Source organism: Ascaphus truei, chromosome 1 (genome assembly GCF_040206685.1).
Source record: "Ascaphus truei isolate aAscTru1 chromosome 1, aAscTru1.hap1, whole genome shotgun sequence".
NCBI classification, from domain to species: Eukaryota; Metazoa; Chordata; class Amphibia; order Anura; family Ascaphidae; genus Ascaphus; species Ascaphus truei.
The window spans coordinates 177,328,824-177,351,332 of record NC_134483.1 but is presented as its reverse complement, the minus strand read 5'-3'; the positions used below and the strand labels follow the sequence as shown (position 1 = coordinate 177,351,332).

The 22,509-nt window shown below is 40.1% G+C and overlaps 1 protein-coding gene across 2 annotated transcripts; it reads left to right on the top strand.

The window, feature by feature from the left end:
• Nucleotides 1–17,248: 17,248 nt before the first annotated feature.
• Nucleotides 17,249–18,980, top strand: LOC142469909 (uncharacterized). Of its 2 annotated transcripts, XM_075576680.1 has the most exons (3): nucleotides 17,249–17,422; nucleotides 17,788–18,531; nucleotides 18,778–18,980. In XM_075576680.1, exons 1-3 carry the CDS (start codon nucleotides 17,326–17,328, stop codon nucleotides 18,954–18,956), a joined length of 1,020 nt encoding a protein of 339 aa, XP_075432795.1. In that variant the 5' UTR covers nucleotides 17,249–17,325; the 3' UTR covers nucleotides 18,957–18,980. The 2 variants fall into 2 exon arrangements, with proteins under 2 accessions (XP_075432795.1, XP_075432787.1); XM_075576672.1 differs by having other exon boundaries at nucleotides 17,788–18,980.
• The last annotated feature ends 3,529 nt before the right edge of the window (nucleotides 18,981–22,509 follow it).

Genomic DNA, 22,509 nt, shown 5'->3' with positions numbered 1-22,509 from the left:
CCCTGTCACCGCGTGTCAGCCCGCAGGGCAGGAGATGGAAGCGGGGATGTATCTCGGGTTCCCGCTTACCTCTGATCCCCCCAACGTGCCCGGTGCTCCCGCTGCCTCCATGGAGGTGGTAGCGGGGGGGTTTCTTCTCCCCACCGCTGTCCCCGGCGCTCCCGCTGCCTGCGCGAGAGGAGGGGGGGCGTGGGTGGTGGTGCTGGTTGCGGCCTTTCCTCTGTTCCGACCCCCCCCGTCTGTGTAGAGTGAGAGAGAGTGTGTGTGTGTGTATATATATGGGAGAGAAACTGTGTGTGTGTATATGAGTGTGTGTGTGTGTATACTGTATGTGGGTGTTTATATGGGTGTGTGTGTATATGGGTGTGCAGTGTGTGCAGTGAGCAGTGTGTGCAGTGAGCAGTGTGTGCAGTGAGAGTGTGTGCAGTGTGTGCAGTGTGCCAAAAAATAAAAAACGGGAGCCACGTGAAAACCGCGTTATAACCGATTCGCATTATAATGGGTCGCGCTATAACGGGGTTTACCTGTATTTGCTACTGTTTTATTTTAATTGATTTGTTGGCTAGTTGTTTCATTTCTTTTAAAAGTATTTTGAGTGTTTGCATGCATTTATTTCTGGTATTTCTTTTGTGGTTTTATTTGGAATAATGTGATTTTTGGGGGTCTAAATGTCTAATTAATGTCTTTATTTAGTATTTGCTTTAATTGCTGGTAATTTTGTTGTGTTTTCTTGTTTATTGTTTATATTGTGATTGTTTTGATTGAATTTGATCTTGTTGGTGGTTGTGTATTTTTTTAGTTGACCATTGACTGTCATAGTGGTAAATCATGCCCATATTATATGGGTATTAGGTACCACTGTGCCAATTAATTGTTTACTTGGTTTTTGTAATGTGTATATTTTGAATGTAATGTGTTTTATTTTAGGCCTGTTGTTCTTTATCTTCTCCATTTACTGCTATAGTGGCAAAGCATTCCCATATTATATGGCCATGCTTTAACACTGTACCAATGAAAAGGTAGTGGGGTGGTAGGGCCCTGGGTGGGTGGATAGGCCTCCATGGTCGATATTGGGGGAGGGTGGGTTAACCCCTTAATTACACCATAGTGGTTAATAACCGTTACAGTGGTTAAAGGGTTAGGGGCCATTAGAGTGTATTTTTTTATTGTGTTGTTTCTGGCAATGGAGGACATGGACAGTGATGAGGATGAGGACGCCCTTCATCCTGGCAGGCTCGCAGGGGTGAGTGCAAGTTTTATTGACTTCATGCTGCTGGTTGATGTTTTATTTTAAGAATACAAATGCACTATTATCCATATGTGGATAATAGTAATTTGGCCCATTACTGTACTGTATGCATTGGGGGTGGGGGGGGGGTTGTATTTATATCCATGTATCGCACTTTTTTTTCAGCACAGGATTGGTACCGCAGGCCAGAGGGGACCCCCAGACACCCGCGGGGAACACTTGTGGACCCCCGCCAGCCTCTGGTATGAATCATGTGCATAAAAAATTAAAAATGCTTTTATGTGGGGGTACGGGGGGGTTGTATATTGGTGGGTAGTAGGTATTGTAATGTTTATTGGGAGAAGAGGGATTGGGTGAAGGGGGTAATTAGCCCAGGATTGGTAATTAGAACTACCGGCTGGGCCGCAAGGGGTTAACCCCTTCATAACCATAGTGGTTATAACCGCTATGGTAATGAAGGGGTTAACTCCTCCTGCAACCTTTTTGGTAGGCCTAATTACCCACCCTGGGCCGAGAAACCCTTCACTCACCCCCTCAGCCCCCAATAAAGCTGGTATTGTGCCTTAACCCCTTCATTGCCTTAGTGGATAGCCGCTAAGGTAATTAATCTGCTTTAATGTCATTTTTATTAATATTGTGTATGAGCAGGGGGTCTCCTAAGCTTAAAACTTTGATTTCAGCCTTAGGGACCCCAATTTTATTGCCACGGCTATGTGACGCGGGACATTTAAATGCATTGGAGATACCAGCACCCCTTAACAGGGCCTTTATCTCGGGAATTAGCGGGTCACTGGACCTCAAATCAACAAGGTTCTTCTCCGGAGACCCCCTGCTACAATACACTAGTAAAAAAAATATATATTTTTTTTAATTCGTTACTGTAGCGGCTATCTGCAATGGTAATGAAGCTGCTTTCATATTATTTTTATTAATAATGTGCGGGAGCAGGGCGTCTCCTGAGATGAACCGCATTGATTTCAGCCTCAGGGACTCCCTGCTTCCTGAGTTATAGGCCCAAGCTAGGATTTTAATCCTGACATCCCTGATTTTATTGCTACATTGTAAGTAGCTGTCTTTCTTTCACTATATTGTGAATACATACTTTCTTCACCATATTGGCATCTTCTTTTCTTCCTAGGTGTGGACACTTTCTATTGGAATTGAAACTATATGTCCTTGTAGTCACAATCAGACTACTTTGTTTCTACCATTGTATTGTGCCCTTATATATATATATATATATATATATATATATATATATATATATATATATATATATATATATATAAAAAGGATTACAATTATGCCCTAAAACGTCATCACCTGTTGAAATTTCACCAAAGTGCATTTTATCTAAATAGTTCACAGGGGTGTGCATCATAAACCTACCCATTGCGCATGTCTCAAGAAACGTCATCAACAAAAGCCCAGCAATGCAGGGCAATGTATCCATAATATATATATAATATGAGAAAAAAGAAAGCCCCAAATAATAGCACTCTAGTATACCAATTCAATATGCAAATACAAATTTTATTGAATGAACTGTCACAGAACAAAGAGTCTTAAAGAAAGCAAAGAATAATTAAAAGCAGGCATAGATCCCCTGTGCGTAAAGCTTGACAATCATCCTCTAATAATAAATTCAAAGATGGACAAAACGTCCCAAATTGAAAAAGTGTGTACCCTTGAGTGTATCAAACCAGGGGAGGTTATGTGCTGCAGTGAAAGGGCTGAGATGAAAAAGGAGTGGCAATAACCAAGTAATCAAATCTTATCAATGCTCATTCCTATTGAATCATATGCAATAATCTCTGGAAATGGAGTACATCAGTACAGTGATAAGAGCAATAGGTATGAAGCTTGGAAAAGCACACTCCAAAAAGCTGCATACCCTGAATCACATACCACCTAGGCATCAAACACACATAAAATCTGTAGAGGAAGCAAGGAGCAATAGCTCAAAACATAGTTACGTGTCCCTAAGAGGGGACAGACCAGGGGATCCTGCCTACAGCACCCACTCCTACGCGTTTCGGCCAGATGCCTTCAACTGGGAGTGATGGGGTAGGCAGGATAATGTGCAGACTTAAAAAGGATTACAATTATGCCCTAAAACGTCATCACCTGTTGAAATTTCACCAAAGTGCAATTGATCTAAATAGTTCACAGGGGTGTGCATCATAAACCTACCCACTGCGCATGTCTCAAGAAACGTCATCAACAAAAGCCCAGCAAAGCAGGGCAATGTACTGCTTACCACCATATGTATTAAGCTGGCAGCTTTATGTCTACACACAGTGAAGTGCGCTTGCGTGTGACGTCATCCGGAGGCACCCGATACATAAATACATGCCTCTACTCCTGCCACTACTCTGATAGGGAGGTGGAGCCAAATTAAACGCAAAGTGCGCATGTGCAGGCAGACTGATGTATTCTGTGCACTGAAAAACTCCCATATGCACGGAGCTTCATCCCGCGCAAGCGCTGTGTGCCCAGCTTAGTGGATGACCTCAATTTAAAGGCACAGCGACATTGGTATCTAGACTCTTCATAGAGCAGACATAATAAACCATTATTACATAAAACATCTTCCATATGCATCAATACTGTCCATGGATAAGAGAACAGTTGCAATAGAGTGCCTAAATAAACTATACTCTACCAATGATGAAGAGAATAGTCAAATAATTATTAGGTACTTCTCTAGGAAAGGCTATAATAATGCAAAACATGGTACACAGATCAAAATCAATGAGACAGTGTATTGTTCATGACACATAGGTATAACAAAAGAAAATACCAAAACGTCATTATAGTCACAGAATATTTTGAAAGGACAGTTAGAAGTTCATATCAATGAACAAATGAGTCACTCAAAGCCACTAAGAGAGTTCCTATTGTGTTATGTCCTTTAACTCTCATTATATCCCCAAAGGAATATAGAAGGGTAAAAAGTATCTCTTAGAGGACGTCAGAAGGGTAGAGATGTATATCAATCCTCAATCAATAAGGAGACATGAAAACCCATATTCCGGAACATCGGAACGGATCGCAAAATATTTTGGAAGGACAGTTAGAAGATCATATCGATGAACAAATGAATCACTCCAAACAACTAATAGAGTTCCTATTGTGTTATGTCCTTTAACTCGTATTACATCTCCAAAAGAATATAGAGAAAGGTAAATGTCTCTCTTAGGGGACGTCAGAAGGATAGAGATGTGCATCAATCCTCAGTCGATGTAGAGACATGGATCTATGCAGAACGTCTCCACTGTATTAATGCAATTTATTCTGAAATTACTGAGGTTTATCCTCACACATAATTATTTTATCTTTAGGAATAGGTATTATTTGCAGAAAAGAGGCAATGCGATGGGTGCTACGTTCGCACCCTCCTATGCCAGTCTCTTCCTGGGCTGGTGGGAAAGGGAAGTTGTGTTCTCTCAGGAGAATTCAAGCTATACACAGCATGTGTCATTGTGGTTGAGGTCCATCGACGACATCCTCATCCTCTGGCAAGGAACTGCCATGGGGTTTGCGGATTTCGTGGATGTCCTCAACCGCAATGATTTGAACATCAAATTGACATTTAACTGTAGCCACACGCAAGTAGAATTTTTAGACCTATATATCACCCTGGGGCCAGATGGCTGTCTCCATACAGATATCTTTCGTAAAATGACGGCAACTAATGCCATACTGCATGCCACTAGCTTTCACCCGGAATATCAAATTAGGAGTATCCCGACGAGTGAATTCTTGTGCCTTAAGCGTAATGTGTCCACTGAGATGGGCTTTATAGAGAGAGCGGGGGAGATGAGAAAGAGATTTTACCAGAGAGGATACAGTCATCGGTGTGTGGAGAGAGGCTTTAAAAGGGCACTGAACACACCCAGAGACTCTCTGTTATGTCCCAAAATTAAACCTGCCTCTGAACAAAAGATAAGGTTTATAGGAACACACAATAAACAGTGGACAGTATTACGCAATACATTACAGAGCCACTGGAATATTCTTATGACAGATCCTGACCTTAAGAGAGTATTAGGTGATAAGATTACTATGACCAGTCGCAAGTCCCCTAATCTCAAGGACAAACTGGTGAACAGCCACTTTGTCCCTAGTACTAATGAAAGCTTTCTGTCCATTTCCAGAAAGAAGGGTTTTTTTTTTAATGCAGGAATTGTTCTGCTTGCAGACACATGAACCAGACGGACGTGTTTACTGACTTTTTACAAAAACATACTTTCCAAATTAAAGATTACCTTGGCTGCAAATACAAGGGAGTAATTTATTGTATTACCTGCCCCTGTGGCCTTCCCTACATAGGGATGACCACACGGGAATTCAGGATCAGAGTCCTCGAGCATGTAAGGAACATCAAAAATGCTTCGAGAGACTTGGACAATTTTAAGAAAATTACTTCAGTAGCAAGGCATTTCCTTCAGGTACATGGGTCTGATTTTAATCTATTTAAGGCATTCGCGATAGAGAAGGTTAGTCTGGGTATGAGGGGAGGTGATTTGGAGAAAGCACTTTTGCGTAGAGAGTCCAGGTGGATAGTCCAAATGGACTCAATGATCGTTGTTAGAGAGTGTGTGTCTATCTGTTCACACATGCGCGCTAGCTCCATCTAGCTGGTTATACTGCGCAAGTGTTCCCTGATAGAGTCAGTGGGGAAGCACGGCACTTTGCGCATGCGCACCAGCCTCCTGATCCTCGCTCCGATAATCGAGCAGTTTGAGACATATGTATGAGGCTTGGTAATCCTTCCGCTACTATTGGGGAGGTATAATCGCAGCACCCTGCTAATCTGTGTTGAAAGGTTGGTCTGGTATGTTTTCCAGCAGTTGCGCTCGCGCTCTATTGCGCATGTGCAGTAGCTGAACGCCAGTTACGTTGCCATGGGGACCGTAGGGTTTAAATAGCGTTCGGTTCAGTCCTACTGCAAATTTTGTCCCTGAGGAAGCTCCGTAATAGGAGGGAAACGCGCGTTGGATGCGTGTTGATGATGTCAGCCCCTTTGATGCGGCTATTTTAATACAGTGTTTGTAAGCTGGTCACTAGATTAGCCAAATATATAAAAATTAGTGTAGTGGCTGGGCAAGGATTCCTGGAGTGGTTAGGACCTGACTAGGAGGTTATACTGCCCATATAAAGACACATGATATGACATCAATGGCCACTACTACATTCACTATTCTATTAGGCTAACAAGTGAAGTGCTGGGCTTATTTGCTCACTCTGGCTGCGTGCACCTTTAGCAGCCTCTCATTCTCCAGTTTTAATGATATATTGGAGCATTTAAATATAAGAGACTGTTTGGTTGCACGAGTTACTTTATTTAATTTATTTTTAATAGTTATCACATTTTCCTTTGGAAATATATGTTTTAAGAATTTGATATTAAAGGTTAAATTTTAAATATAGGTAGTGTGCATTTAAGTGAATTTCTTTTGGAGTACAGGCCACTGTACCCCTCATTTTTCCCTGATTCACTATAGTTCACAGTTGCACCTACTTTCATTATCAATTTAATTTATTATCTTTATTACACAATTAGTATGGTTTAGTCGATCACTCCCCAATCCCTCATCTTCTGTTTATTAGGTTTATTGGGGTATCTTTATAAGCCCCTTCTTGGGTGTTGATCCTTTATCCATACAAACCATGGCAGGCTACTTGACTGGGGGTATGGATATCTCTGGTTGGCAGGATGAAGCCAGAAACGTGTTTTCAACTATACCATTTGGTTCATCAGGTACAGATCAGGATATAGTCAATTATTTTCGTGACATTTCTAAATTGTTAATAACTCAGTCACAGGTTTGGTGGGAGATTACGAGCCTACAGAAGTATCTTGAAACTAATATGATTCCACGCGGTTTGAGAATGAGAGTTAGCCCTGCATATTATTTTACATCTATGGAGTTCATTAAGAAATGGGAGGATATTTTATCCAACTGTTCAAAAGAACTGATGACCTTATTGATAGAACATGAAAAAGTACGTTTAGATACGACAAATAAAGATCTAGACAGTAGTCTTAAGGACCTCAGTAAATATAATAAGCTACAGGAGTTTGAGGACATGGAGCATCAGCTAGAGACAAATATGGAAAAATTCAAGAGAGATTTAAAGGAAAGGAAACACACTAAGTTTCTTCGAGATAGTAATGACTATGAACAAGGCACTGTTTATAGATTCCCTACTAGATCTAGGAGAAGGGGAAATGATACCGAATACTCATCTTCTGATATAGATATGTCTGAGGGTGAACAATCAGGTATAAGATCACAAGGTCAGTCTAAAGGTCGTGGAAGGAAAACATCAAAAGAAAATAAAGTTGTTTTTTTAGCACAGACCAAGCTAAACGCAAAACCCGCAGAGGAAAAAAGAACATTAACGGCAAACAACAAAAATCCTCCGGCAACCACGTAGCTAACACTGATATGACCAATGATCCCTCAAGTGCTTTGCAGATCTTTAATCTCTCTAGTTTTGTCTTTAGTGAAGAACAACTTACTTTTCTTAAGAAGGGACTCTCCTTTGCCCCTACCTCAGACTTCAACTTATTCGAGTGGGTAAAAGATCTTAACCTTTTCGGTAGGAGATTACTGTTGCATAAATTTCATTCTAAAAGGGCTAACGAAAATGAGCTCACCGCTGGACTAAGTATTCAAGACAAACAGAATCTTGATGACCTAATACATCTATTTGAACAAAATATCTCAACTGATACTGATATTACTGGCACATTTACTCATTTGAAAAATAAAAGCCATTTCACTCCCCCCCTGAGCATTTGCCCTGCAGCTGATTTATTTATCTCATGTGTCACAAGGGACTTAGAAGCTGAACCCAAATACCGTAGATCAACTGATAACCTCACTTCTGAGGAAAGGAAGGGATTACAAGAACTTATGTGTGATACATCCTTTGTCATTAAGCCATCCGATAAGGGTGGCAATATTGTCATTCAGGATACCGATGCATACGTTAAGGAGAATAAGAGATTATTGAGTGATAAAGATTGTTATGAAACCTTAGAGAGTAGTCCGACTTCAGAATACAAAAAGGATCTTTCGATAATTCTGCAAGCAGCCCTTGACCGAGACATGATAAGCAGACAAGAATTTGACTTTATGTACCCGAAGTTACCAACAGTGGCCACATTTTACACCTTGCCCAAGGTACATAAAAGACTACAATCCCCCCCGGGATGTCCTAACGTCTCAGGCAATAATTGTTTATCTGAGGGGAGCAGTATTTATCTGGACAAAGTCCTTAGGGACTTCGTTATTAGTCTTCCGTCATATGTGCAAGATACTAAGGATACCCTTAAAAAACTAAATGGTATCAACATCTCCCTAGAGATAAAGACACAAAAAACAGCGCAAAACGCAAATGGTGAAGTATATCAAAAGTATATATTAATAATGAAAAAGGGTGAGTATTCTGCGTACATCAATGTTATGAAATAATCGCATTTACGTGTATAACCACACGAAATTACCACACAGCAAACATCAGATGGAACGGTCTGGAGGATGCAGCTCTGGGCAATCTGGTCCTGTGGTCTGGGAATATCGCCTGCGTCCCCCACAATCTCTCACTATGGCAGCAGCATGGAGATGGTATACGCAGCATCCAGCAAAACCACTTGATCACCAGGTCATATGTCCCGCATTCAGGCACTCAGCCCAAACGATTAGAGTCTCTGGTAGCCGGTAACGTGGATGCACAGTGGTGCACTCTTACTGCGGTCTCAGCAGCTGGTACTCAGCAGTGGTATTCCGTCGGTGAGAGCGCACTGTGATGACGTCACACGCGCAGCATACAGCTTCACACGAGCCGGAGCAAATCAATGTAGTCAAGAATCATATAGTAAAAATGCTCAAATGAACATATGATAAGGGAAAAGGGTATATAAAAGGTACCACAATCGTAACAAAAATAATAATAATAATGCTACGCGTTTCGAATTTGAAAAAATGCTTCTTCATCAGGGATAAATTCACTGCCACTACCTCAGAGCTTATATACATAAGGCTAAATGTTAATTGGTCAAACAATCAGACCAAAGCCAATCAGATAGAGATGCTCAAATTCGAAGGCGTGACAGTGACTTTGGATAATACATATTGTAAATTACACACAGGTTTATTCATATAACAATTAATTGTCTGCAAAAGAAATAAGGGAAAAAAAGGGGAGAAAAGAACATGATTAAAAACACAGCATGGTTAAAATTGAATTACTGCAATCAATATTTCATGAATAGGTTTAATACATATGGCAGAACCCATAAATTAGGAGAAAAAACTCCAAGTGATATGCATCAATTTACTGCATTGTTCAATGGACATAAATGACCACACATAGCAAAAAATAGCAAAAAATAGTTAACCATTAGCATTCAGATGAGTGGCAACTAACAAAAATGATCCTAAAATCTTAATAAAGGGCCCAAACGTCCAAGTCTTCATTTAACCCTTTGAGGGCCATACAATCCAATTTATGGATCCTCATTTACTCATTTGAAAAATAAAAGCCATTTCACTCCCCCCCCTGAGCATTTGCCCTGCAGTTGATTTATTTATCTCATGTGTCACAAGGGACTTAGAAGCTAAACCCAAATACCGTAGATCAACTGATAACCTCACTTCTGAGGAAAGGAAGGTATTACAAGAACTTATGTGTGATAAATCCTTTGTCATTAAGCCATCTGATAAGGGTGGCAATATTGTCATTCAGGATACCGATGCATACGTTAAGGAGAATAAGAGATTATTGAGTGATAAAGATTGTTATGAAACCTTAGAGAGTAGTCCGACTTCAGAATACAAAAAGGATCTTTCGATCATTCTGCAAGCAGCCCTTGACCGAGACATGATAAGCAGACAAGAATTTGACTTTATGTACCCGAAGTTACCAACAGTGGCCACATTTTACACCTTGCCCAAGGTACATAAAAGACTACAATCCCCCCCGGGACGTCCTATCGTCTCAGGCAATAATTGTTTATCTGAGGGGAGCAGTATTTATCTGGACAAAGTCCTTAGGGACTTCGTTATTAGTCTTCCGTCATATGTGCAAGATACTAAGGATACCCTTAAAAAACTAAATGGTATCAACATCTCCCCAAAGACCATTCTCGTGAGTTTAGATGTTGAATCTCTATACACCTCAATTATCCACGAGAATGGCCTGGGAGCTGTAAATCATTTTCTCATATCAAGGGACTGCAGATTTAATAAACACAATGATTTTGTTTTGGACTTACTACGCTTTGTTCTTACCCATAATTATTTTGTGTTTGACGGGATATATTACCACCAGACCCAGGGTACAGCAATGGGAACAGCATGTGCTCCCACATATGCCAATCTGTATCTGGGCTGGTGGGAATTTGTCCATGTGTTCAATGAGGAGTTATCTAAGTATACTGACCATATCTTATTATGGATCAGATACATAGATGATATACTATTATTATGGGATGGTCCTCAAAATCTTTTACTTTGGTTCGTGGAACATCTTAACAATAACACACTGACCTTTAGACTAACAACTGTATTTAGCACCACATCCATTACCTTCCTGGATCTGAATATTTATGTGGACAGCGACCACAATATTCAAACTAAAGTTTACAGGAAGAGTACTGCTACCAATAGTTTGCTATTGGCAAAAAAGTCAACATCCGTCTAGTCTCATTTCTGGCATCCCCACTGGGCAATATCTCCGCTTAGGTAGGAATTGCTCTATAATCCAGCAATTCATCACACAATCAAAGGAATTACGGGAACGGTTCTTGAACCGTGGGTATAAAATGAAACACTCAATAGAGCCTATCACAGAGCACTTCATAGTGATAGAGACTCTCTCTTATCCTCCAATACACCTAAGAGCAAGGATAACATCATTAGATGCATCGGCACATATAACAAAAGGTGGTGGGCTATAAAAAGAATCTTTGCCCGACACTGGCATCTGCTCTTATCAGATGTTGATCTAGTGAAGGTGATTGGCCAGAGACCGACAATCCCCAGCAGGAGATCTAAAAATTTGCACGATAGATTGGTGCATAGTCACCATCAGCGCGCCAGGGTGGAAACGTGGCTCAGTCCTATCAAAGGGATGTATCGGTGTCAGGGCTGTAAGGCTTGTAAATATGTTACTCTAGCTAAGACCTTTGAGAATAATGACAATACACCGCAGTATAACATAGACAGTTTTATCAATTGTCGAACCACCAATGTTATATACCTTCTCACATGTAAATGTGGGAAGAGGTACGTTGGCAAGACCACAAGACAATTACGCAAAAGCATACTTGAGCATGTAAATTCTGTGAAACACTCCTCTGAAACGCCAGTGGCGAGACACGTCACACAATTTCATGACGGAGATGTTGACAGTCTTAAATTTATGGGCATCTATCAGCTCAGGTGCCCAGTACGAGGGGGAAATGTAGATCAGATGCTCTTGAGAATTGAAGCTGAGTGGATTTACAAACTAAGGACAAGGAGTCCGAATGGACTTAATGAAGGATTTACCTTCACTCCTTTTATCTGATCTCCCGTATGCGTCTGCCCTGTGGTACTTCCCACGCACTGATAGAGATATACATATTACTTTATTTTTCACCGCGCCATCTCTGTGATTGTCATGTTGTCCCTAAATATGACTGTACCAATTATCTCTGTTATGCATTACAGAGCTATTCTTCCGCTATGTCATGTTAGCTTACCATGGTTTTGTATGAACTGATATTATTAATGTTTATTCATTCACTCAAATTAGTGACTATATTACCTAATTATGAACCCAGTCTGTCTTTAGTATTGGGTTTATTAAAATGTGTTATTGATTCACACACATTGTGATAATTATTTGAATATTCTAGTGTGTGTGATTCTGAATATATTTTATTTATTATTAAATTTCTCACTGTATTTAATGATGTCTTCGCACTTAATTTAGGGCTAATTGCTGCACATATCTGATATTCAACGCTTGGGTGCCACTGTGCCTCTATCCTTTGTGTATCTGCTATTGAGGATGCTTAGAAATTAGGGGAATATGTACATCCTTTTTTGCACATGCGCATTGGTGTGTGGGCATGTATCTTATTATAACTTTGTCCACACATGCGCATTGATGATGCAAACAAGTCCCCTATTTAAGCTTGACACTGTTACATCGTTGTTAGAGAGTGTGTGTCTATCTGTTCACACATGCGCGCAAGCTCCATCTAGCTGGTTATACTGCGCAAGTGTTCCCTGATAGAGTCAGTGGGGAAGCACGGCACTTTGCGCATGCGCACTAGCCTCCTGATCCTCGCTCCGATAATCGAGCAGTTTGAGACATATGTATGAGGCTTGGTAATCCTTCCGCTACTATTGGGGAGGTATAATCGCAGCACCCTGCTAATCTGTGTTGAAAGGTTGGTCTGATATGTTTTCCATCAGTTGCGCTCGCACTCTATTGCGCATGCGCAGTAGCTGAACGCCGGTTACGTTGCCATGGGGACCGTAGGGTTTAAATAGCGTTCGGTTCAGTCCTACTGCAAATTTTGTCCCTGACAAAGCTCCGTAATAGGAGGGAAACGCACGTTGGACGCGTGTTGATGATGTCAGCCCCTTTCATGGGGCTATTTTAATGCTGTGTTTGTCAGCCGGTCACTAGATTAGCCAAATATATAAAAATTAGTGTAGTGGCTGGGCAAGGATTCCTGGAGTGGTTAGGACCTGACTAGGAGGTTATACTGCCCATATAAAGACACATGATATGACATCAATGGCCACTACTACATTCACTATTCTATTAGGCTAACAAGTGAAGTGCTGGGCTTATTTGCTCACTCTGGCTGCGTGCACCTTTAGCAGCCTCTCATTCTCCAGTTTTAATGATATATTGGAGCATTTAAATATAAGAGACTGTTTGGTTGCACGAGTTACTTTATTTAATTTATTTTTAATAGTTATCACATTTTCCATTGGTAATATATGTTTTATGTAATTGATATTAAAAGTTAAATTTTAAATATAGGTAGTGTCTATTTAAGTGAATTTCTTTTGGAGTACAGGCCACTGTACCCCTCATTTTTTCCTGATTCACTATAGTTCACAGTTGCACCTACTTTCATTATCAATTGAATTTATTATCTTTATTACACAATTAGTATGGTTTAGTCGATCACTCCCAATCCCTCCTCTTCTGTTTATGCGATCATAAGGATGTTCCGGAATATGGGGTTTCATGTCTCCTTATTGATTGAGGCTTGATATACATCTCTACCCTTCTGACGTCCTCTAAGAGAGACTTTTTACCCTTCTATATTCCTTTGGGGATATAATGAGTGTTAAAGGACATAACACAATAAGAACTCTCTTAGTGGCTTTGAGTGACTCATTTGTTCATTGATATGATCTTCTAACTGTCCTTTCAAAATATTCTGTGACTATAATGACGTTTTGGTATTTTCTTTTGTTATACCTATGTGTCATGAACAATACACTGTCTCATTGATTTTGATCTGTGTACCATGTTTTGCATTATTATAGCCTTTCCTAGAGAAGTACCTAATAATTATTTGACTATTCTCTTCATCATTGGTAGAGTATAGTTTATTTAGGCCCTCTATTGCAACTGTTCTCTTATCCATGGACACTATTGATGCATATGGAAGATGTTTTATGTAATAATGGTTTATTATGTTTGCTCTATGAAGAGTTTAGATACCAATGTCGCTGTGCCTTTAATTTGAGGTCATCCACTAAGCTGGGCACACAGCGCATGCACGGGTTGAAGCTCCGTGCATATGGGAGTTTTTCAGTGCGCAGAATACATCAGTCTGCCGGCACATGCGCACTTTGCATTTAATTTGGCTCCGCCTCCCTATCAGAGTAGTGGCAGGAGTAGAGACATGTATTTATGTATCGGGTGCCTCCGGATGACGTCACACGCAAGCGCACTTCACTGTGTGTAGACATAGGGCCTCATGCAGTAAGCGTCGATTAAGTGAAATCGGCAAGCTTACCGATTAGTCATGTTAATGGCGATTTTTCCTCTCCGTATGCAGTAAGTGCCGAATACATTCAAAATCAACCAGAAAACAAATCCGCCCACTCTCACGATGATTATCCGATCACACACAGGTGTATCGGCGTGCGTGGCGGGGTGCTGATAGGTTGCCCAATCACAAATCTTGCTGAATCAGGCGAAACAAGCCTGTATTGGATTGCGCGCCATATTTAAAGGCAACGTGTACTGCTAATCATTCTCTGTGTTGTTGGGAGTGAGAGAGAGAGATACGCACAGAGCTGGCTGATTGAACATTTGCATATTGACGGAGAGACTTGTTGTGTATTGGGTGAGCTTTGTCCATTGTTGTTTTGTTTACATCTTTGTCTTGTTTTATATGTGGAAGTGTTTCGTGTGATTGGCTGTACATTTATTGTCTGTTTTTTGTGAGTGCTGGAAGTATGCCCGCAAAGCGTGGGAAGAGTGATGCTGGTGGGAGTGGGAGTGCTACTCGTGCGAGTACGCGTCGGAGTGAACGTACTGTTCAGGGGAGTGATGTTGCTGGTGCACCGAGTGGTGTTGCTGGGAGTGGGAGTGCTGTTGCTGGGAGTGGGAGTGTTGTTGCTGGGAGTGGGAGTGCTGTTGCTGGGAGTGGGAGTGCTGTTGCTGTGAGTGGGAGTGCTGTTGCTGTGAGTGGGAGTGTTGTTGCTGGGAGTGGGAGTGCTGGTGCTAGGAGTGGGAGTGCTGGTGCTGTGAGTGCTGCTGGTGGCGCAGTTGCTGATGGGGTAGATGGTGGTGGCGTGCTTGCTGGTGGGCAGCTTTTGGAGGCTCTTCCACTGGAAGAAGGAGAGTCCAGTCAGCACCAGCCAAGCTCTGACCCTAAACCTGCTCGGAAGAAACGTGTGGAGAAGCCACGTAATCCTCGCTTCAATGACCAGGAAAATACAGCTCTTGTCACTGGCATTCTGGAGCACTATGACAGTATATATGGACATTTACTAGGTAAGTGTACCTTTACATTTATTATTCAAATACATGTGATCCTAGGTCATCTGAGTTTTGTTCATATGCAAATATGGGTTCAGAATATCTTTCTATGTTAATTAGTCTGGAAACACAGCTTTGTATCATGCCTTACAAGGACAACTAAACACAGGCGGTCAATTTGCCATAACTGCATACAATATGAATGCAACCTTGCTTACATGTATAGGTTTAGTAGTGAATGCTCATGTGCTTCACATATTACACATAAAACAGCATGTTTGCTATCTCTTGGAACAGCTAGCAGTGTAGGAAACTGGTGCTTCTATTATTATTCATTTACCTCATATATTTTATATGTTTTTCATGGGCGGACAAGTTCAGCAAGCAGAAAAGAAATGTGGGACACAATAGTCATTGGTGTCAATGCGTGTGGGAATCATGTGAGGGACAAGCGGAATTGTCACAAGAGATTTGATGATATTAGGTCCAAATTGAAAAAGAAAATACAACACCAACGCGTGCATGCTACTGGCACTGGAGGTGGCCCGACACCACAACGTCTCATATTAAGTCCATTGGAGGAGCTGCTTCGGGCAAAATTACTTCCCGTCGTCGTGGAAGGCTTACCTGGTGACCGTGATATAGGAATTTATCCCTCACAATTTCCACCAGGTGAGAAATATTACTGTACTAGGCGTGTCGTTGCTTACAGTTATTTTGCATATTTACACTGCTTTTTATACTGTCTTCACAATATAAGCATACCTGCATCTATATATGTATATGTCTGATTCTGTATATATATATATCTCAAAATAGACATATATGTTGTAGTCCTACTAAAAGCAGTAACTAATATAGCACGTGCCATTGTGTGCTCATTTACATGTGAATTCCCAAAATGCATTGCTGCAGTGGAAGCAATTGATGGTGGGCGAAGATGGGGAACAACAGGGTAGTACACATGTGTAACACATGTTAATCAGAAATTATTACTAGCTACAGGTACAGAACATAAATATGTAGAATATTATTGTGTATTTTATTTAATTTACTCCGACAAACATGACATTACTGCCTATTTTAAGCATGCATCAAATATATTGCATGCAACGGCCTACAAACATCACTTGCACTAACACATCTATAGTTGTTTATGAAAAGGTCCATTTTTGCTTTAAGTCATATACAGACAGCATAATGAGGCACACGTATCATATTTTATGTCATTGTTTTCATAACTTAAAAACTGCACACGACTATTTAGCTCATCTACCATTGTGTTAAAGCAGCTGCAATTAATATCTCATCACAGCATACACTTCAACAGAGGGGGTGGGGTTCAGCACACACACTAATTACAGCCTCATTTTAGGGTCAACTTAGTTCACACCATTTTCACCTGTTTCAAGTAATTGAAAGGTGTGGCTGATTAGGCTTTTTGGGGAAGTGAATACCGTTCTTACAACCTGACTAGCACAACTGAAGTTAATCACACTCATTTGAAAGCTTCACTTTAGCTACTAAATGCCCCAACAACTCATTACTTATCAAAGCGTACCTCACACATTAGTTCACTCATATCTATAGTTGAACTACTACTATCAACGACACATTATCACACACTGCATGTGTTGTCTTGTTGAGTCACAGCCACATTCAGGTGTGCCACATCTTATATTAATGTACCACACATATCCTCTACCAAAAACAACACTTTTTGCAATATGACCACCTTCATGATAACCATTGTGAATGGTCATCTCATGATAGTTATGTACATTATGATACTGATATCACTACACAACATATGATTTTTATGTTCAAATTTTATCTATTTATCCTCACGCATTACTGCAGAAACATAGTATGTTTTATGTTAGGGAACTCAAAAGTTCTAAGTACACAGGCATGTACATTGTTATTACAACTATTTATGTTCACTTTCACACACACATTTTGGGTTAAGGAACTGATGCTGTTACGTACTCATAAATACAGAACATACAATAACTGTTTGTTCAATATTTACACATGTAAATGTAAAACTTATGTTATTGTTATATATAGTTGCCCCTGAAGGACATGTGTCACCTGAGAGGGAACAAGTGTCTTCACCTGGGTCAGCCAGCTCAACACACCTAGAAGGTGAGTGTATCAGTTGGTGGCCATATAATATGTGCTCTTCTATATGTTATGTTGTCATGTTCATTAATTGTTTTGCACATGTTCTTTAAATACGATTACTTAGTGTATGTGAAAATGAAGTGTAAGGCAACATGTATTGTGTTAGTGATGTTAACTATCATGTAGGAGTTGTGAGTTTACAGCAAGTTTTCATTCACTCATATTTCATACTGAGTCCAAACATTATTCTTAAGTCAAGGTAGTTTTTAATGTGAGGTTATAAAACGTATGGAAACATGTTAGTTGTTTCTTTTGACACAGTAGAATTACATAGTAACACAGCAGAGATTAACATGCCATTTAATAATGTGTACATTTATTTGTAGAACATGATGAAGAGGATTATGATGATGATGATGATGATGATGATGATGATGATGATGATGATGATGCCGCCGCCGCCGCCGCCATAGACACACAAATACAAGCAAGTGACCATGAAGAGGTTCCAATTGAAACTGTTTTACCGCCAAAACGTCCAGCAAATACCACATATGATGCAATTGTAGCTTCTGAGGGAAAAATTGTGGAAGCAGAAAATCGTCGCCATTCTGACCTGATGACAGTGCTGGAAAGGATGATTGCACTGCAGGAAGAAACAGTTTCACAATTGGCACATCTCCACAGAGTCTTCATTGAAGTGCCTAAACAGTTGCAAAAAATCAACACCTCATTCGAAGCATTAGTTGTTCAGCAAACACAAGCTAATTACTGGAGAATGACTAATGTACCACAATTCAACACCTCACAGGCAGGATCTGTTCATGCAGGTCAGTTTTCACCACATTCATCTGATATTCATTCACCAGGCCCAAATGTTACCGGTCAAGTAGCAGACATTGCTGTGCAGGTTCCTGATGACATCCTACCGCTGCCATCTGTACAAATTCAGCAGCAGACACCTACAAAGGAGGCGACAAAAACAAAACAAGACACACATGAAACAGACCAACCATCACTTGTGCAGTGTGTACCAACTTGCTCACATGTGTCAGTGGGCACAAGCCCTGTCCGTGAACAGTCACTACCCAAAAGCCCTGTAGGTGAGTCACTGCCCAAAAGCCCTGTAGGTGAATCGCTGCCCAAAAGCCCTGTAGGTGAATCGCTGCCCAAAAGCCCTGTAGGTGAATCACTGCCCAAAAGCCCTGTAGGTGAATCACTGCCCAAAAGCCCTGTAGGTGAGTCACTGGCCACAAGCCCTGTAGGTGAGTCACTGGCCACAAGCCCTGTAGGTGAACAGTCACTACCCAAAAGCCCTGTAGGTGAGTCACTGCCCAAAAGCCCTGTAGGTGAATCACTGCCCAAAAGCCCTGTAGGTGAATCACTGCCCAAAAGCCCTGTAGGTGAGTCACTGGCCACAAGCCCTGCCCGTGAAGTGCCAGAGGCCACTCAAAGTGGCTCTGTTGTGCCTAAAGTTGGTGGCAAAAGAAAAAGGAAAATTCAAGAGACAACAAGCAGGCCTGTTACTCGCTCGCAAAAGGAACAAAAAAAATAAATGTTATAATTCACAAAATATGTCTTTGGCCTTGTTTTGTTGACTTCAGATTATCTAATTACTATTGTATGTATGCTGAAGACTGTGTTGTTTCCAAACTTTCAAGTATGTTCTTGTACACGTGAAGATTTGGAAATGTTAACACTCCTAATTAATGAATAGTGTTATAAATATTTATGTTTTAATCGTCTGTTCAGTAATGGTCCACCAGGAGCCAGTTGCTAAGTTTAGAGAAGCTGCCATTGACTTTGCAGCAAAACATTGCATTTGGGTGTGTTAATTGATGTAATCATTGCATGTGCATATTATTTTCATGCAATTATAAAAGCACCTATTTAACTGCAAACATCTTTCTTGTACGTGTACAGCAGGATTTTGTGTTAAATATTACTTACCTTTGGTGGCCATTGTAATGTTGTCCTTTAATCATTTATGTGTTCTTGTTTCAAGAACATCTCTGAATTTATACTAAAATATATGTAGTATGTATTGATATATGCACACACACACACACAGACACACACTGTGTGTGTGTGTGTGTGTGTGTGTGTGTGTGTGTGTGTGTGTGTGTGTGTGTGTGTGTGTGTGTGTGTGTGTGTATATATAGTACTATCTAAACTGGTATAGATGTATTTACAAAAAACATACACTTCATGCTTCCTTGTGAAAACACACTATTTTAATAATACAGGCCTAATGTTTGACAACTATACTAAGTGTGAGCCTCTAACATTATTGGGTGCAAACAAATGTTTATTACTTAATTCACTCATGTTTATCACCATTTAAATAGGTTTCATACAAGGCCTACTTACTGCCATCAATATGTTGTGTGTACTCCTGCAATAGAAAAAAAAAAAAAAAAAAACTTTATATATATATATATATACATATATATATACATATATACATATATATATATATATATATATATATATATACACACACACACACACACACTATACATATAGTACAATATACACTTTATATATATATATATATATATATATTTTTATGAGAGAGATATATTTATATATATATAGATACACACGTATTTAAACTCATGCAGACAGGTAGTTAACCAGAATTTCAAATACACACAGAAATGTATGTGGGAAAAAAACATTTCATTTTGCAGGTGTGTGTATTTACTGATATGGCTGTCTAAGCACTATTTTCACACAGTGCTCTTTGTTATTTTTCTAGAAAACTCAATGTTACTGAAATAAAAGTGTAGGAATGTTTTCACAAACGAGATAAAAAAATGATACATGTTTTTCCCACATTCGCCTATCACTAACCACTAAAGTTAAACCAATTAAAAGGACACATCCAATTGGCGTTTGAAATAAGGAGTAAAAGTAGTTACTTTTGTTGACCTTGAAAACGAAATACAGGAATTTGTTAGCCATTGAGCATAATCATTTTGATGAGCAAAGAACACAGAACTGCACACATCTTTTGTGCTACTCTGACATGGCTGATGAATTCGTTAACCATATGAATCCCCTCTTAGGTTATAAGTACATGGTTTCAGAAGCAATTTTGAACAGTCGCGGACACAAAGCAAGCACACGCCAAATCTATGATTTGATTCGAGCAAAATATCCTTATTAACAAGACCGTAGGCATGCGCGGAATTTTAATTCCTCAATAAGATTCACTTTATCAACTAATGACTTTTTTGAACGTGTGCAGGATAAGCTAGAACACACCTATGGTTTCTGGAAGATTGCAAAGGAAAAGCATTTTACCCTGAAAGAGGGCACATATATTGTTGTGAAAGGCATATTTATTCCTAATGCCAATAGCAATGGATCCGCTACTACTGTTCCGTGTGAATCGATACCTGCTGCAATATCTGCACCCTCCATTCCTGAAACCCACATTGTACAACAACAAAAGTACTATGATTATGTACCAAGCCTTTCAGCTGAAAATGCATTGGAATGGGAACCCGAAGAAATGAACCTACCTCCCGACCAATTGTTTGAAGAAAGCAGTGGCGATTCCTATGAGCGCTTCATGGAGGAGATGTGTGTCATACTGGATTCAGCGGGTGGGTCAAGCGTGGATGAAAATGCCTTGCATTTCTGGAGCGAGCAGTTGCAGCCAGACGAAGAGTTAATTCTAGAAGAATGGTAAATATAACAACCGTTATGCGTTGACTGTGCGTTTAAATGTTTTTTTCTTTTTTTTTTTAACCACCATTTTCCCTTTCAATGCGTGGATACAGCGTAACATTGCAGACTGCATAACATGTAGCGATCACAAAGAAATTGTTGCCGAATACAATATAGTATAACCTGAAAGAGTAGTACACATTGCTGACGGAATAAATATACGTACTTTCCTATCCCTTTAACCATATTAGCAACATTTTATCATAACTCTAACACATACCTGTTTTGTTATCATGCAACATTTAAAAGCGGGTCCCCCACGTATGACGTGGGACCCTTGTCATGGCCCAAGGCGTCCTTAAAAAGGATTACGGATGTAAGTCCCGCCCCCAAGCAACGTGCGCGCCTCAAAGCCTATTGGCTGTCATGTTTTGTTATAGTAACGGTAACTGCAGTGTGTCATGTGTGCTGCTCAGTGTTTGTAGGCGTCAACTGGGCGTTAGCCGAATGTTAATTGAGTGGGAGGAGTGTTAGCGTGCGTTTCACGCTGGTTTAACATGACGTCACACGTATTGCATTTGCGCATTGTGTTATCGGCCGTCCTTTCTGTCCAAACACGTCTGTTTAAAAAGAATACAGATGTACTCGTTTAGAACGAATGTAGTTTCGTATTCATTGTATTTGAAATAAAGATTTTATGTTTAATGGTATTTTCAAGATGTATTGAACGCACAACGTACGCTTTGTTTTGCGCATGCGCTAACAGTTAGTGCAGCCAAGCGTGAAGTGCGTGCGCACACTAAGATGTGCGCGCACATTTTTCAGTATACAGGCAACGTTCACATCATATACATAGATATGCCTGCTACAAATTTAAAGAAACATTACATACTGATGTACACTTGTACTTCTAACATATAAGTGAGTGATGTGTGTATGTACACAATCATATAGAGCTGTGTAATGCGTTGTCACGGATACATATATAGTAAGGTGCCATATTTGACCATCATGTGTTTGCTGTATTTCAGAGATGTCGGGGAAGATACAATCGGATCAATGTATGATTTCAGAAGAGTCTACCTTTATATGAGATGATTGTGAGGAGGAGCCACCGACTACTATACTACATATGGAACTAATTTTATATTGCTTGCAGCGCTTATTAACAAACAATTAAAAATGTGATACCCTTATGCCTATATTGCATAAGCACTTAATTAACATAATGATGTTGCAAAATAGTGCCTCATGAATTTTTATTGAGTGTTCTTTAATGACTACTATCATTTTATGGCATGGTGTGTTTTATATATAACAACCATTCCCACTCTGCTAACACATTTGTGAATTCTATTGTGTAATGGAACGTATGACTGTCGAAACTATGTAACAATAATAATAATAATTATAATATGAGCATGTTCATG